The sequence below is a fragment of the Cynoglossus semilaevis genome, unplaced genomic scaffold, assembly GCF_000523025.1.
Source record: "Cynoglossus semilaevis isolate Cse_v1.0 unplaced genomic scaffold, Cse_v1.0 scaffold1721, whole genome shotgun sequence".
Lineage (NCBI taxonomy): Eukaryota > Metazoa > Chordata > Actinopteri > Pleuronectiformes > Cynoglossidae > Cynoglossus > Cynoglossus semilaevis.
In genome coordinates this window covers 304,802-320,188 of record NW_007585111.1, presented here as the reverse complement: position 1 = coordinate 320,188, position 15,387 = coordinate 304,802, and the positions used below count along the sequence as shown (strand labels likewise).

General features: G+C 40.1%; 1 protein-coding gene across 1 annotated transcript in view; it reads left to right on the top strand.

Moving 5' to 3' along the window:
• The window catches only part of LOC103398446 (unconventional myosin-IXa), a gene marked incomplete at its 3' end in the record, with an annotated part of 69,906 nt that overhangs the window by 29,587 nt on the left and 24,932 nt on the right, over positions 1-15,387 (top strand). Inside the window, exons 3-10 of the mRNA XM_025053561.1 lie at positions 7,267-7,361; positions 7,449-7,511; positions 8,656-8,755; positions 9,746-9,799; positions 12,234-12,331; positions 12,440-12,566; positions 13,118-13,207; positions 14,980-15,096. Of these exons, the coding sequence (XP_024909329.1) occupies positions 7,267-7,361; positions 7,449-7,511; positions 8,656-8,755; positions 9,746-9,799; positions 12,234-12,331; positions 12,440-12,566; positions 13,118-13,207; positions 14,980-15,096 (744 nt within the window). The remainder of the gene's footprint in view (positions 1-7,266; positions 7,362-7,448; positions 7,512-8,655; positions 8,756-9,745; positions 9,800-12,233; positions 12,332-12,439; positions 12,567-13,117; positions 13,208-14,979; positions 15,097-15,387) is intronic.

The window sequence follows — 15,387 nt, the reverse complement described above, 5'->3', positions numbered from 1 at the left end:
AGCTGTGGGGGCAGCGGTCACTCTGATTCTTGACCTAATAATCTGGGTTTGTCATTCGGGTGACTCACTGCCTTGAGCTGCGTCTGTGGGCTGAGTGGAAGGAATGACAGCGGGTCATGATGGTAGGGCAGCCCTTACAGTACCTCCTGTTGTTAGTAAAAGTCAAAGTTGTAAAGAGGTTGGCTGTGTTAGACTGATGGTGGAGATGTTGTGAACACAGGAGAAGACTGTAAGAATCAGACAGGTATAAACAGTACATGTCATTTACCCATGGAGTCGTATCGACCTCGACATCAGTGAAATTCTGAAGAACAACAGTGGGTGGTCCTGACAAATGCCACATCACTGTTACAAATATGCTGTAGCCTTGTGACGTGGGGTGTTTTCCTTTTGTTTTTCTACACGCTGCTGCTGCCCGTTAATAGATCAGTCCTTCCATCCCAACACCACGTCTCTACATTTACTGCGACCTAGTTTAACCACTTGCTGTTGGTTGCAATGAAAACAATCAGTCACTGGGTTCATGTTTTCTCAGTGCAGATAATTTCATGCTTCTAGTTTCTCATAGTTAGACAAATAAATCTTTTTTTTTTTACCTTGACATGTTTCAACAGGAACCTTCTCTTTTCCTCAGAAGTGTCGCTAGATGTTTGTACTGTTCCACACTTATAGCCCTAGAGAAACTGTCGCATATTTGCAATGCTGTTCTGGGGGAAGAGCCTGGTAGCTGGAGACATGGTTATTCCTTCAACATAAGCAACTGCACTTTCCTAAAAATCAGCTGCTAAGGGAACGTCACACAATGGTTCATTGACACTTCTGAGGAAGATGGAAACTTACAGTGGAAACATGTCAAGGTTGAAAAAAGGTTGAAAAAAAAACCTAGTGTCTGACTGTAAAAAAAGTATAAAACTACATTAACTAAAAACATTAGCTAAAAGGCAGTTAAATTCCTGTGTAATTTCTGTTTCCATGTGTCAAATGGTTGAAGACATTTTTAATGAAAATCACAGACTTATTTAACCATGTATCCTCTATTTTAGACTAAACACTTCTTTAAGGGATGTTTCCATCGCAATATGTATTTTTGTACAGAATCTTAGGAGATGTCACCAAACACAATAAATCTCTTTTTATGTGATGTGAACTCAAGTGCTCTAAAAGACATCAGGAGGCTACAGTCACATCATGTATTTCACCTGTATTTAAATTGAGTTGAAATACACCTGAAATTAAAAAAAAAAACTTTTTTCATGTAAATGTATATATTTCATATATTTCCATCCTTTCGTCTACCAGTGGGGCGTCTATCTTTTTTTTTTTTTTTGTATAGGACACACTGCTCTACTGTTTATTTGAGAACACCCTGCTGATGCTGGTATAGAGACCAGGAACTCACCGCTCTGCTTGTTATTACTTCTCTCCGTTCCCTTTAGAGTCAAGGAAATTAATTTCTGCGCCTCTTCTCTCATTGAACCGCTTTCTCACAGTTTAGAAACCAAGCACCGTCTTATGTAACTCTAGGTCAAAAGTGCAGAGGTTTTTTAAAGCTCTTTTTTTTTCATTGAGTTTGTCACATGGCAGAAGGAGCAGGAAAGATCAAGTGAATGAGTGCAGAACAGAGCAGACACTGTGTGCCAATTGGAGTAATGACAGTGCATCAAAGGCATCTTGACAATGTTTGAAATAAGTCCTGTAGGGCAGCTGTGTCACTCAGAGAAAGGAAGAGGCCGGTGATGCAATTAGTCTTCACACAGAGAAAAGGACTGTGCATTCAGGCCTCTGGTTTCACTAATCAACAACGTGCGACCATCGGCGTTAGAAGGCTAACAGATTTATTCTGCTTATAAAAAACAAAGGAAAGATAAATAAATAAAATGACACCAGCCAGAATTGTTGTGCTGGGGCAACGATCAGATCCTTAATTGTTGTAGTACACTGTGAACTGTAGTGGTACGTGTCTCTGTGAGTGGCCGTATGTGTGCGTTTGTGTCAACATAACTGCCTGATATGGAACACTATAAAGGACAGACAGCTATAAACATCTCACACTCTGGTTTATGACTGTACACTCTAAAAGTCATAATGAATAATGGACATTTACACATCCATACGTGCACTCACACAAGCGCACAGGCACAGAAAGTCATTCATTAAATTGGTTAATTATTGGATAAGTCATACCAGTACAATCAGACACATTTCCTGTGCTGATATATTCTCATCATTAAATCACTGTTATATTATATTAATCCGAAGTCTAACTTTTAAAAATAAAGACAGTTAAAAATAACCCTCGACACCCTTCTGCACAGTTAAGAGACTTGCAGGGTGTTGGCAAAGAAGTCTCATCTCATTTTAATTTGTGGACACCTTAAGGTGTGTGTACATCCTAATGTCCGGGTGTGTCAGAGTAGAAACCAGAGTGGAAGGCAGTAGTGACACAGTTAGATATAAAAATCCTTTCTTTCTTTTGGTACCGTGTTATTAAAGTGATGACAGTGGGCTGTGGCATTTACAACCATGTCATCAACACTTTCACTTTGACAGTGAGGTTCACTGATAACACTGTGAGTCACTTAATGTTGAAAAGGTATAAAATGAAAAGAATGCAGTAATACTAGATTGAGTCAGTCTTTAAACAGACACATTGTACCAGTTATTTTTTTAAAGTTGATTGAGCACATTATGATCGAATAACACTGACCAGGCTCACGTTGTAGAATAAACAGAGAGACATTTAGAGTCTATTTTACTTTTAGCAGATGATGTGAACTACATTCAGATGTGTTTCTGACTACTCTACACATTACAAGTCTGTTTTGTTTTAACCCTAACCCTAATAATGCTGAAATATAATCAATTAGTTGAGGCAGAAATATTATTAATGTTTATGTACAGTATATAGCACTGTACACACACACACACAAATAAAATTAATGAACGTTTCTTTGTTTGTTGTTCCTAAAAAGCCAGTTGAACAGAAACTATTTTTCATTGGATGTCAGACAAGTTCTGTCAACCATCACACAAAACTGTCGTTCATGTCGTTGCCACATCACTGTTACCTGATACCTAAATTAAATCAAAGTATTTGGCCATGTGTCATATTGAATATTGGCTTACAGTATGTCAAACTGTTGATGGTTCCGCCCAACGGAGCCTTAGGTTTTTCAGGTATGAGTTCAAATCTAAGTGGTTTTGGCCCCAGTCCTACAGTCTCATGAATAAAATCTTGATGCATTAAATAATGTTTTTTATTTTTTCTTATTAAAACAGGACAAAAAATACCATCCTCCGGACGATCTAACTATCTATCTGTGTATCAATTGACTGAACAGTTGGGGAAAAAATAGAAGCGATGAACTGATTTTTGGACCTTTCATTCAGTGTAACTTGCTGATTCTGATACACACACACACACGGATGCATTTGTTAAAAACATGCAATCATGGATTTCATCAAACGTTTCCGTCTGTTCATGACAGCAGTGTTTTTGTTTTGTGTTGCTAGAATAGAATGTTCAGACAGTGTTTTCTGTCGGCCTAGTTTTGATTGAACCAAACAATAAGTTGATTTATTTTCATGGGAAAATTGATCGACCCATTAACTTGGTTCCTGTCACATTTCCCCTGGCTCCCCATAAAACCATGAACAATTAACTTGTTCTAAAGCGTTCATTTATGCTTTTCTACGCTTCAGTGAAAACACTTCCTCTGTGTCTTAAGCTACAAAATCTTTACACATCCTGCGTCAGTGACATTTTAGAGCACTGTTAGTAACCACTGCCTGAACCCACATCCCACTGTGTTTTCACTGAATTGGGAAGCATGAGTGCAGACCCCCCACCCTCCGCCATGGTTAAACAACCACAGCCAGTGACCACAGTCCACAGTGTGTCAGCTCTGACCTTAGGTGAGAGATTACAAGGGTCATGGTTATGAGTTAGCCTCTGGAGAGCGGCCTCTGCTCCGCCACCCACACACACACACACACACACACACACACATGCTATGACATAATCCTGGCACATCTCCTTGTTGGTCACTTGCTCCTTCACTGGCCTCATTGTTGACTTCCTGAGTAGATGATGTGGTTGATGAGTTGACCCAGTGAAAGTCTCAGGAGAGGATATGAGTCCACAGAGGTTAAATGAGCAGTGACTCTTTGAAGCTGGGGAATCACACGGAACAATTTGTCCGAGTAATTGTCTCCCTCCAGTTACTGTTGGTGCAGGAATGTCAAAAATTTGGTGACATTTTCCCTAAATCAATTTCTGGTCAGTGAGTCAGAAGAATGCTGGTTTTATCTTATGGGCATTTCACTTTAGTAACTTTGAAGTCAGGACAAAGCTTTTCTCTGTGTGGTTATTAGGACCACACTGTCACATGAGCCTTAAACACAGAGCAGCATTGAAATTCATTTGTAGCCCTGACGGCTCACTCAGAGATCATCCCTCTGTGAGTGCAGTCAAGCAGGCTTTTGTCTCAACTCTATCTCAGAGAGTGTAGCATCATCCCTCACCCATGGGAGCGTCACTGTTTCCTCTGCCTCTCCTCCCCCATCCTCTCCCATTCTTTCCTCTCCTCTCCTCCCCTGCCCTTACTTCACTTGTCCTCGAGTCCATGGAGCCACATGTTGAATGCTGTTCCATCGCTCTTACAGCATGGTTATCAGTTAGACTATTGGACTCCCTGTATGGAGTTTTCATGTTCTACTTATTATTGTTATTTCACTTTCTTGGCTTGTTTTTAACAGTCAACAGTTAACATGCTGCTGCCTGAACACAGCACCAAATACTTAAAAAGTAAACGTGTTTAATATGGTGATGATTTTAAAATTTCAGGCTGTTTTACTGTATGACTGTATGGTGTCAGTTTACAGTCCTATTAAAGAGCATGTCGAATGGCAGAAGACCTCATTAAAAAAGAAAGAGAAACCTCCGGACTCGTGGCCTGCTTTGAAACTTTGCCTCTTCTTGTCTGACTTTGGCGGAGCCTTCATTCAGACACACTACACCAAGAACACACTGGCACCATCTCAACTGTGTCGTAGTCGCTCAGCCTTTGACTCACTTCAAACTGCGGTCTGTAGCCAGGAATAACAACGATGACCTACAGGAGTCAGTGAAGTGGTTGAAGTCATGTCTGTCCAAACAACTCTGGTGTCTCTTTGATTCTTGGTGTCCATCCTGAAGTGCTTTTCCAGTCTCAGACAATTTATATTTAACCAGCATTTGAACCAATAATTGATGGTTTGACTTGGTGATTCAGATGGAATCACCAGGAGAAAAATATGTTCCTGTGATTCGTACCTTACTGTTTTATCTTTCAGCTTTACTGATCATTTGACTGTTGATTTGACCCGATCACAACACACAGACATTAATTAGTGTTGTTATGGTCTGAAACCACAGCTGCTCTGGCTGCAGGCTGATGCACTGTACGGTATCTTATATGACTGAGTGAAACTCCATCCCTGTCATACAGTAGGAGGTCCATTAAAAAGGCATAATGTGAGGCATGTCTTTTATTCCCATTGATATGGATTGTGCCAAGTCTGGAAAGAATACAAACTTGGTGTTGTAAAAATGTCTTTTTAAAAATATGCTTGTTGTTTTTCATAGACCAGGTGGACAAATACACTCTGGCTACAGTATAAATCAGCTCTCAGGTTTTCAGTTGTTTCCACATCCTGTTTCCTGCTGGCTCATCATCTACTGTCTAAGGCCAAGACCGTTTTACAAAAAAGAAAAACCCTGAAAATCTCTGATCTCTGCACCGAGCTCTTCACCCTGTCTGAGAACTGTAATTAGAGCAGAACTGTTTTTTTTTTAAAAACTTACTTTCAATTCTGCAAGTTCTTTCTACATAAGGAAACTGAATGATGTTCCACTGTCCTCGTCTGACCTGTGCTTCCTGACCACGCAGGTTAGCCAGTGCACAGACTACTGCGGAGTAGAGTACCAGCTCCTGTGGGTGTATTGTTGCCTCTAATTTCTGAATGTGAAATGATAGCACCACCATTCCTCACTCTGACCTTGCCTGGCTCCAGTTTTTGTCCAGACAGTAGAGTTGAAAGATTTCCACAGCATCTGCCCGTTCAAATGATTTGCTCAGCTGAGTGAGTCATAAATGAAGGGCGAGTCCAGTGCTGTGATTCAGTTGTTGGAGCCAATGTCTGCCTGTAGTAGCAGCCAAAGTGTCCTCTGTTTTCCTAAGCCCTGATTCCAACAATCACTTTAATGGTATGATGGTCGTTGCATGTAGATTTACAGCACACGGCACTGGTTCAGACTTTCACTTCATTGCACTTGGTTTGTACTCGGGACAGTACTGATTCCCCTGTAGGGCTCCATTAAAAACACATTTGTTTTTAACTCGTGCAGTGTGATACCCCACATGCGTTCAACATAATGATGTGTGCTTCTGGCTAAAATCGTTTGCTAACTTTATGGCGCTGGGCGTTTCATGTTTCAGCCAAACACTGCCAACATGCTGCTCATAGTTCTCCCTCCTAACTCTTACATGATGGTTACATGCCTATGGTCTTGACGTTAGCCCACTCACAGCGTGCTTGCATCTTGGAACGCGGCTTTGGTGAAGGGTGGGGTGAAGTAGGGGTGTTTTCCCATTCCACAAACACGAGGCTTGGGATGCTGTAAGTGATTCACTGAGGAATTTGTTTACTTGTGGCGCTACTACAAATAACTGCAGGGTTTAAATATGGCAACAAAAAAAAAAAAAGACTTCCCCTTCAGGCAGACGTGCGACACAAACAGATCTGTAAGAGGAGATACTGCACTCTTTTATTCCACACGGATCCCATTAGTCTCCAAGGATTTTTTTCCCCACTGTGCCTGCAGACCCAGGCCCCGCACTGGTCATCACTGTGACAATTTGTCCAAATGTTAATTCAGTTGGAACCATGTCATTAACTGTCACATCACTGTTTTAATTCATCAAATACGAAATGGTAGCTTTGCATTATTTCAGATTACAAGCTCTTTGACGACAGTAGTTGACATCAGGCCAAATACATTTTGTGGTTGATCCACAAACAAATAATCATCACCTAACAACAACCTCGAACTCAACCTCAAATATCTGACGCCAAGGTCCAGTCCCATTTCCTCTCCTGGCCCTCTAACATGCCCTTCCTGATGGCAAAGGGCAACAAACTTCAAAAAAATACATTTTTTATTATTATAAAACAATGTCATACTATTGTTTTTTTATAGCCCGATCTTCCTCTGCTATTTTTCAGGCTTTTGGAAATGCCAAGACTGCCCACAACAACAACTCCAGTCGCTTTGGCAAGTTCATTCAAGTCAACTACCAGGAAAGCGGTGTGGTCAGAGGGTAAGACCACACCACCCGAGAATTGCTTATAACAAAACAAAATATGAACATTTGTTGTTAATAGTTTTTATTGTCTACTTTTTTCAGAGCGTATGTGGAGAAATACCTTCTGGAAAAGTCGAGGCTGGTCTATCAAGAGAACAACGAGCGGTGAGTAAAGCAGCTCTACAGGCCACCTGATCTAATCATAATTATACATGTAAAAACCAAAGTACTGATGTGTTGTCATACTATATCCAGCATCAGTGGAAATGCTGACAGTTTGTTCTTGTTTTGACATTCTCCAGTAAGTGAGGTTTGATACTGTACAAACACACAGATTTACATATGATGATGACCAGTTCTTTAAATTCATGTTTAAATGTCCTTCTTCTTAGAATGCCAATGTTAAAAAAATGAGGTTTGAGGAAAGAGTTGTGAGTGAGTGAGTGAGTGTCTTTGACGTTAGTAAAGTGTGACCTCTAAGTAAGGCTGACACTGATGTGCTGGACAGAGTGGTTGTAGTGGAGGAGGTTAACCCCCCTGTGGTGGACAGGTCTCATGGAGATGAATGGCTGAGTCCAGGTTCACAACAGTGTGTGTGTGTGTGTGTGTTTCATGAGAGTCCCACAGCTGCTGAACAGTTTGACTTCTAACCTTTCTTCTGACAGTGATGAAGGCCAAGCAAACGCACTTCTTCTTAACTGTCAGGTTTTTTTAATACAATCCTACAGTGTCTGTCCCTGTATGTGCTACACTGAACTGTTGATGAATGACATGTACTGACAGCAAATAAAGGATTTTTTTTAAAATTAGGTGTATAGTTACAATGCAGTTTTAAATGTATCTATCTATCTATCTATATATATATGTGTGTGTGTGTGTGTCTTTGCCGAGACCCTGCCTGCAACATGATTTCTATGATAAAGTAATATAACATTTCCTAACGCACCGCTGAGGAAATTAAACTCAATGACCTATCTATTAGTCTGCACCAAAAAAGGTGTGTCCTGATTTCATCACCATCTATAAAAGAAATGTTTTCTTTGACACACAGTTGTCGTCAGGTAAAGTAGACACAGAGGAATGTAATGTATTGTCACCTGCCCTTGTTCTAATGTGGTCCCCAGGTCATTGATAAAGTTGACACAGGAAATATGCAAAATATTATTAACTAAATCAGAATTCAAAATTCAAGAGTAAAAAAAGAAGTAAAGTTTATACGTTTGTCAATACAGACCTGTGGTAAAGTGTCAGTGGACACAGTTGTTGAGCTTGTCCTCATGTTTGTTTCTGCTGCTCTTTCTTTCCTTAGAAACTACCATGTGTTTTACTACCTGCTGGCAGGAGCGAGTGAAGAGGAGAGGACGGCCTTCCACCTGATGAAGCCAGAAGAATATCATTACCTCAGTCAGGTGAGGTTTTCAGCACCAGGGAAAAGAATAAAATACCTTTTCACCTGTGTATAAATGGTGTGAGTTTCGTTGAGGTGTGTTTTGTGCCGTTCTTTGTGAGGATAGCTGTAATCGGTGGTGTGTGTGTGTGGGCGTGTTGAATGTTGTCTGTGTGTCAGTGTAGACAAACCAGACAGACAGTTAATGACAAGTGATCTGAACACATTCTACTTCAGTACTCTGAGCTTCCTTACACCACACCACTACTGAAAACACACAATAAAAACCAGAAAGAAACAAACAGACGCATTTAATTTATCATTTCTTTTTTTTATCCTACTCTGGGCTTTAACAGCCAGTGACCTACTGACCTTCCGTACAACCTTCATCTCTAAGTGGAGCTGGAAGGGGCTTTCTCTCATTCCTAAATTTAATTTAATTTGGAGAAATGCAATTATACGTTCACCCAAAAATGCAATCACATATTTCTGCACATTTGATGTCTTCTTCTTCTTCCCTGGTGTCATCGTGGCTTGTTCCCAATACAGACAAGTAACCTCTTCTCCACTGCTTTCTGTGTTTACGTGCTGTCATTCTTCAACAACTCATTCAGCAGTTGCTATAAGAACCAACAATGAATTTGCACCTCTGTGCTAACAATGAGTCTACGGTACAATAATGCATGTTGTTTCAGCTAACCACAGGATTTCAGTTTAATACTGTACTAATTATGTAGCATAGCATTTAGTTAGCCTGTACATATGTGCACGTGTCTCCGATCTGCTAATGTTTGCAATCCTCTGTGTGTAATATACCCGTGTCTGTCCATGTGGATTCATGTGTCATCAATGAAAGTGTCAAATTCAACCATTGCATGTTTTAACTTAAATCTGTGTCGTATGTTTGACCTGTGAATGATGCTAATGCTGCTGATGCTGCTGCTGTCTAACCTTCTCCCTGCCTCCCCCCCTCCCTCCCTCCCTTCTGTCAACTATGTCTTAACATTTCCAGAAGACAAAGACAACCAAGCAGCGTCACTGGGACAGTTACTTTGAGAATGAACCGGTCAGTATCTCAGCCTCAGCTCTGTGTACGTCTGTGTGTGAATTTACCAAGAACAGAAAGAACCAGAAACTTTGATAAGGTATCTGAGGTGACCACAGCATCGGCAGCATTATATATATATTTTCATATTCTGGTGAAATACTTTGATTCAGCAAAACATGTTGATCAAATGTGGTAAGTGAGGCAACCAAGCCTGCTCCGACGTTATGAAGTGAGTCTGAAACTGATGACTTCTGCAGAACAGTCACTCCTGCTGGTCCTGCCTCAGCTGTCACAGACATTACAGGTTTTACTCCAGTTAAAACAGAGTCGGAGCATTTGATGAAAATCTTTGGTCAAATTGTCCTACTGAAGGAACTTTATTTAAACCTTGTTTAAACCTGTTGACCTGTTGATCGCTTTGATTTGATTTTAAGTTTGAGAAGAAAGGTGTGACAAGGGAGGATAAAAGCATATTTTGTCACTTTAACTTCCGGGTCTAAAGTTTGTCTGCTGTTGTAAAGACACTCACATGGAATACAGTATAAAACATCACTCTAGGCCATTCTGAGGTAATAATAATAATGATAATTGGTATATGACACATTTACTAATTTTTACACTGCACCTTTAAATCCCGACCCCTAAGTATACAGTGTAGTGTTGCAGGTTTGTTCTAGAGCATTACTTTTGTCCTGTTCTTTGTGTCATTTTAATGTGTCCATTCACAGCCTGACCATTGTAGCCCTCGTGTGACTGCTTATGATTGTTGATGAGTCAGCACTCTGTGTGAAATGGAGAAGTCATTAATGCTGCCTGAACCTGAGGTTGAGCCTCAAGAAAAACATTGGTGATCTGAATGATTCCATGTGATTAGAAGTCAATGGAGAAAGAATCAGCAGTTCAGCAGCAGATTTACAGTTCCATAAACACATGGGAAGTAGAACTGTACACACGGTTACTGCAGTGTTACTCTATCACAGACATTCAGCAGTCCCCTGTTGTGCAAGCGGAGGGGGAGGGAGGGGGAGGCAGTGAGACATGCTGGTGTATGTGAGCGTCTCATGTTTGTCTTACTGAGGACGCGGTATGCAATAATTATAGCAGGTCTGGCGGAATGAGCCCATAAGCAAACAGCGGAGCTCACATTACACTAGATGGATGTAGTCAGACTCTGTGTACGTTGTTACATCAAAGCGTGACTTTCTTGTTTGGGGAAAAGGCTTTTCCTGTGGTCAGGAACTCATTTTCAACTCCGATCCAACCACAGGTCTCCTGGTGACGTCTATTTGTCTGCTCAAGAAAACATAGGGTTTAAATACGTATACAATGTATATTAAATACTTTAGTCTTTCTTCTTTCAAATGCTAGACATTACCGTAATTACTGTAATAGTAATCCAGTATTTTGGATTTTAAGTGTTTTCTTAGTGGGGCTACCTGGCTGCATGGAGATTAGTTTTACCTTGATGTTTTTAATTTTTAACACATCTCAGTAGAGCAGTGGCCAATATGATCGTAATGGGAGCTCCAGTAGATCACGAGAAATTAAAATAAAAAATAAAAATAAAAATTATAGATAGATAGACACCCCTGCCTTAGCAGAACAGGCTCTCCTACAGCTACTGTACTAAACTGTACTATAGAGTAGTACACACTCTATATTACTCTGTACCCATTCTGTACTGCACAGCCATACATGTAGCTGTTTCAACAACACTACCTGGCAGGACTCACATGATCTGACAGGTCGATGTAAACCAAACATTATATTTTTACCCTGTGATGTCAACACCAGTGTTTGTAGTCCACACTGATTGGCTCTTTGCTGCCCCTTCTGATGTTGTTACGTCAATCATGACAACTGTGTTCGGTCCAGTGTAATGTAATCTGTCACTCACTTTGATCAGCCAATTCTTTCACATCATAACAAATAAATAGTGTAATGTGTAGTCTGACATCATTGGTATTATTTCTGGACAAACCAGACCAACCTCTCTGTTAACTTTTCCATCACTGCTCTAAACGAACACAAACTTCCGCTGTCCTTTCGTTGTTTTGTTTTTTTAGCATTTCAACACATTGATTCGAGGATAAGGCAGGACAGTTGTTGTTGTTCACTAGACCTTTGTCAGACGGGATGATGCAGATGATGTCTGCAGTTTTTATTCCAAACTGAGACGGTCAATGGTTTGTCTGCTTCGGTCCGTTGTGTTGTTTTGTGCTTGGACCACAAGATAAACTCAGACACTATTTAAAGTATCTTTGCTGGACTCTCTGTAAACATGAAAAATACTCAGACAGTGTGTATCGACCGTCCTCAGTAAGTCCTTCCTAACTCCACTTGGTTTTGGCTTCCAGGCTGCTGTGTCGTAAAAAGTGGCGAGAGTCTGACAACACCCTCTTCCTGTTGTGTCTGTGTGTGTGTATGTGTGTGTGTGTGTGTGTTTTAATAGGACTGCTTCACTGTTGAAGGAGAAGACTTGAAGCATGACTTTGAGAGGCTTCAGTTGGCCATGGAGATGGTGGGATTTCTTCCCATTACACGCAAAAAGTGAGTGATCAATATATTGGTCCAACCAGTGAGGTGAATGGTATTACAGGTTGTTTGTCGTACTTTCTCCATTTTTGTTTCATTAGCTTCTCCCATAATGCTTTGCAGGATCTTTTCCCTGCTGTCAGCCATCCTTCATCTGGGAAACATCTGCTACAAAAAGAAAACGTACAGAGACGATTCCATTGACATCTGCAACCCAGAAGTTCTCCCCGTGGTCTCAGAGCTGTTGGAGGTACTTAAACACAACACTTCTGGAATTATGGGTGTCATGTATGTTATAGCTGCATATTATCTATGGCTGCTTTCAGATCAACCAAAAGTGCAACGTATCCAAATGTGTAAACGCAAACGTCAGAGAGTCCTGCTATTTCTAATGCAGTGCTGGTTGTTGTTTAAATGAAACAGGAGAAACTATTAAATATCCACAGTGAAATGTTCATGAAGGCACCGCCTGTTCAAAGTTCCTAAATGTCCAAATATAATCTTCAGACTGAATCCCCCAAACCCTTGACAATGAATGTCCAATGATTCAGAAAAAAACAAGTTAAATTGTAAAATAAAAGTCAAATTCTTTCAAACACAATTGGAAAGGGTTAAAGGTCAAAGCTAGTGTACGACACCAGGCAGTACCGGCTGAAAATAGTCTTTTGAGAAAAGAGAGGACACCCTGTGAGTGGATCAGAGGCTTCCAGATCATATACAAGTTCCAGTGTAAAATCCAGATGAGTTCCTGACGTCCTGTGTCTTCAGCTTCTTCTTGACTCCAGCGTTTCCTGTCACCAGGTTAAAGAGGAGATGCTGTTTGAGGCTCTGACGACGAGAAAAACGGTGACTGTGGGAGAAAAGCTGATTGTTCCATACAGACTGTCTGAGGTGAGACTGGGTTTATTTTTGGTCTTAGACACACACACTTAACATTGTGCTGTAATCCAAATCTTACACGTGCTAATTAGCCAGTTTTGAGGTTCCGTGGTTTAAAAGCTTTGTCAGCCTAAGTCCTTCTTCAAACCCAATTTTCACCAGTGCACATTTACTCCATTAACTGCTGTACTATAATTTACAGCTCTGTTCTCAGAGAACCTGGACAGTTGTACATTTATTTTAACTAAAATAAATTGAAAAGTATATAACATTAGTGTTTATTTTAGAATCCTTATTTATTTAAATGCAAATGTAGAAACATAATTCTAGCATAAATTATTTTCTCATGTTTAACAAAGTATCGTCTAAGGTTTGAGCTACTAGTGAACGCTGTGACTCTGTTCCAGCAAAGTTGTTTTAAGTCTGACCAGGTCATGTTCAGAGGACAGTGTGCACTAGTACTGAACCATCCCCTCCTCGTCCTCCTCGTCCTCCTTGTCTTTTCCTCCCCCTCTATTTCTGCAGCTCTTTGGTATGAAGCCACACATGTGCACATACTCACAACAGTACATACTTGTTAAAAAAAACACATGCATTTCAGTGCATCGACTGAAATTTTCTGGGCCTCAGAACGAAGCGTTTCGAACCACTTCACAGTTTGAACTGGAACTTTCTATTCTGACAACAAATGTCCACACAACGGTCAGGAGCAAACTGCGAAAGAAACATAAGATCACATTTAAATCACATTAAAATCACCACAAACCTTTCCTTAATTACTTTTCTCCAAACTATCTTGGAGTTAAATTTTAAGATGCACTTTTCAACGTCTCTGCCCTTCTTTTTTTGGTGGAGATTGTCTTAACCTCATCACGTTCCTTCAGATATTTAAAAGCTATTTCATACGAAGAAATGCTGTTGACTCTGGGGACATTCTGGGTGGTCTCTGTGTAAATATTACACAGTCACAGTCACAACAATCTCTTTGTTTGGTCACTGATATCATACACTTCTAAACCTCACAGAAAATATTTTCTGTAATGACTTTGGTCTGAAATTATGAAGTTGTTTCCTCCTCTGATGTTTGCAGTACAACTTCCTGTAAATAATGAAAAGCTTATGGGCCATTAGGGCAACAGTATGTACGGAGTTCAAAATATTATGTGTCTGGACACGGGGAGGACATACTTGGTCTGCGGTGGCTAAAAATATTCTTGTTAATTATAAAAAAGATTTTGAGTCAGCGTCACAGCTCAGTGGTTTTGAGCTGTGTCTCAACACAGATATTAGGAAACCTTCTTTTCTACCAATTTAATAAGAACAGTTTTTTCAATTAAAATCTGTAAATATTAGAATTGGGGTTTTTTTTAACGCTTTTTGTGCACAGACTTGCAATTTTTTTGACATAAATATATGTTTTTTTCTTTCTTTTTTTTTCATTTTGTTGTTCAGTCCAAAAAGTAAAGAAACATTTTATGACAATCTCCAAAATATTAAGAAGCAAATTTCAGCACAAACGCTATTGACATGTTAGGTGGACTAGAAAGAAAGTCGTACTGTTGTGCTTTCACATGAAATAATTTAAGAAAATAATTACTGTGTCAACTCTGAGTTCTGTGTTTTATTTAACACAAAAAATCAGTGCTGCGTAAGATCTCACCTGGACAACACCTGTGTTTATTATTAACACTGTATATGGCTCAGAGGCTGAAGACAAACAAAGTGTTGGTTTTGAAACAACTATTAAATAAAGCTGGTGTGTGTGTCTATCTGTGTGTCGACAGGCGTGTACGGTGCGAGACTCCATGGCGAAGTCCCTGTACAGTGCCCTCTTTGACTGGATCGTCTTCAGGATCAACCACGCTCTGCTCAACATCAAAGATCTGGAGGACACCACCCAGGTGGGACGGAGCAGAATGTGTTACACATAACATCAGGATTTCCTGTATGTTTTTATTATTATTAGTCTGGTCTGTGTTTGTATTTAAGACAGCAAAACATAATGAGACGTACAAACATATTTTGATGACACAAGATATATGATAAAAAGTGAACATTTCATGTATTTAGGTTCTCTTTAGTATAAAGATACTGTGGGGAAATTAAGAATCCTAGAAGTTTGCTCTCTTTGAACACCTTCTCTTGTAAGTCATTTACTGCAGTAGCTGTCCATGAATATATATATATATATA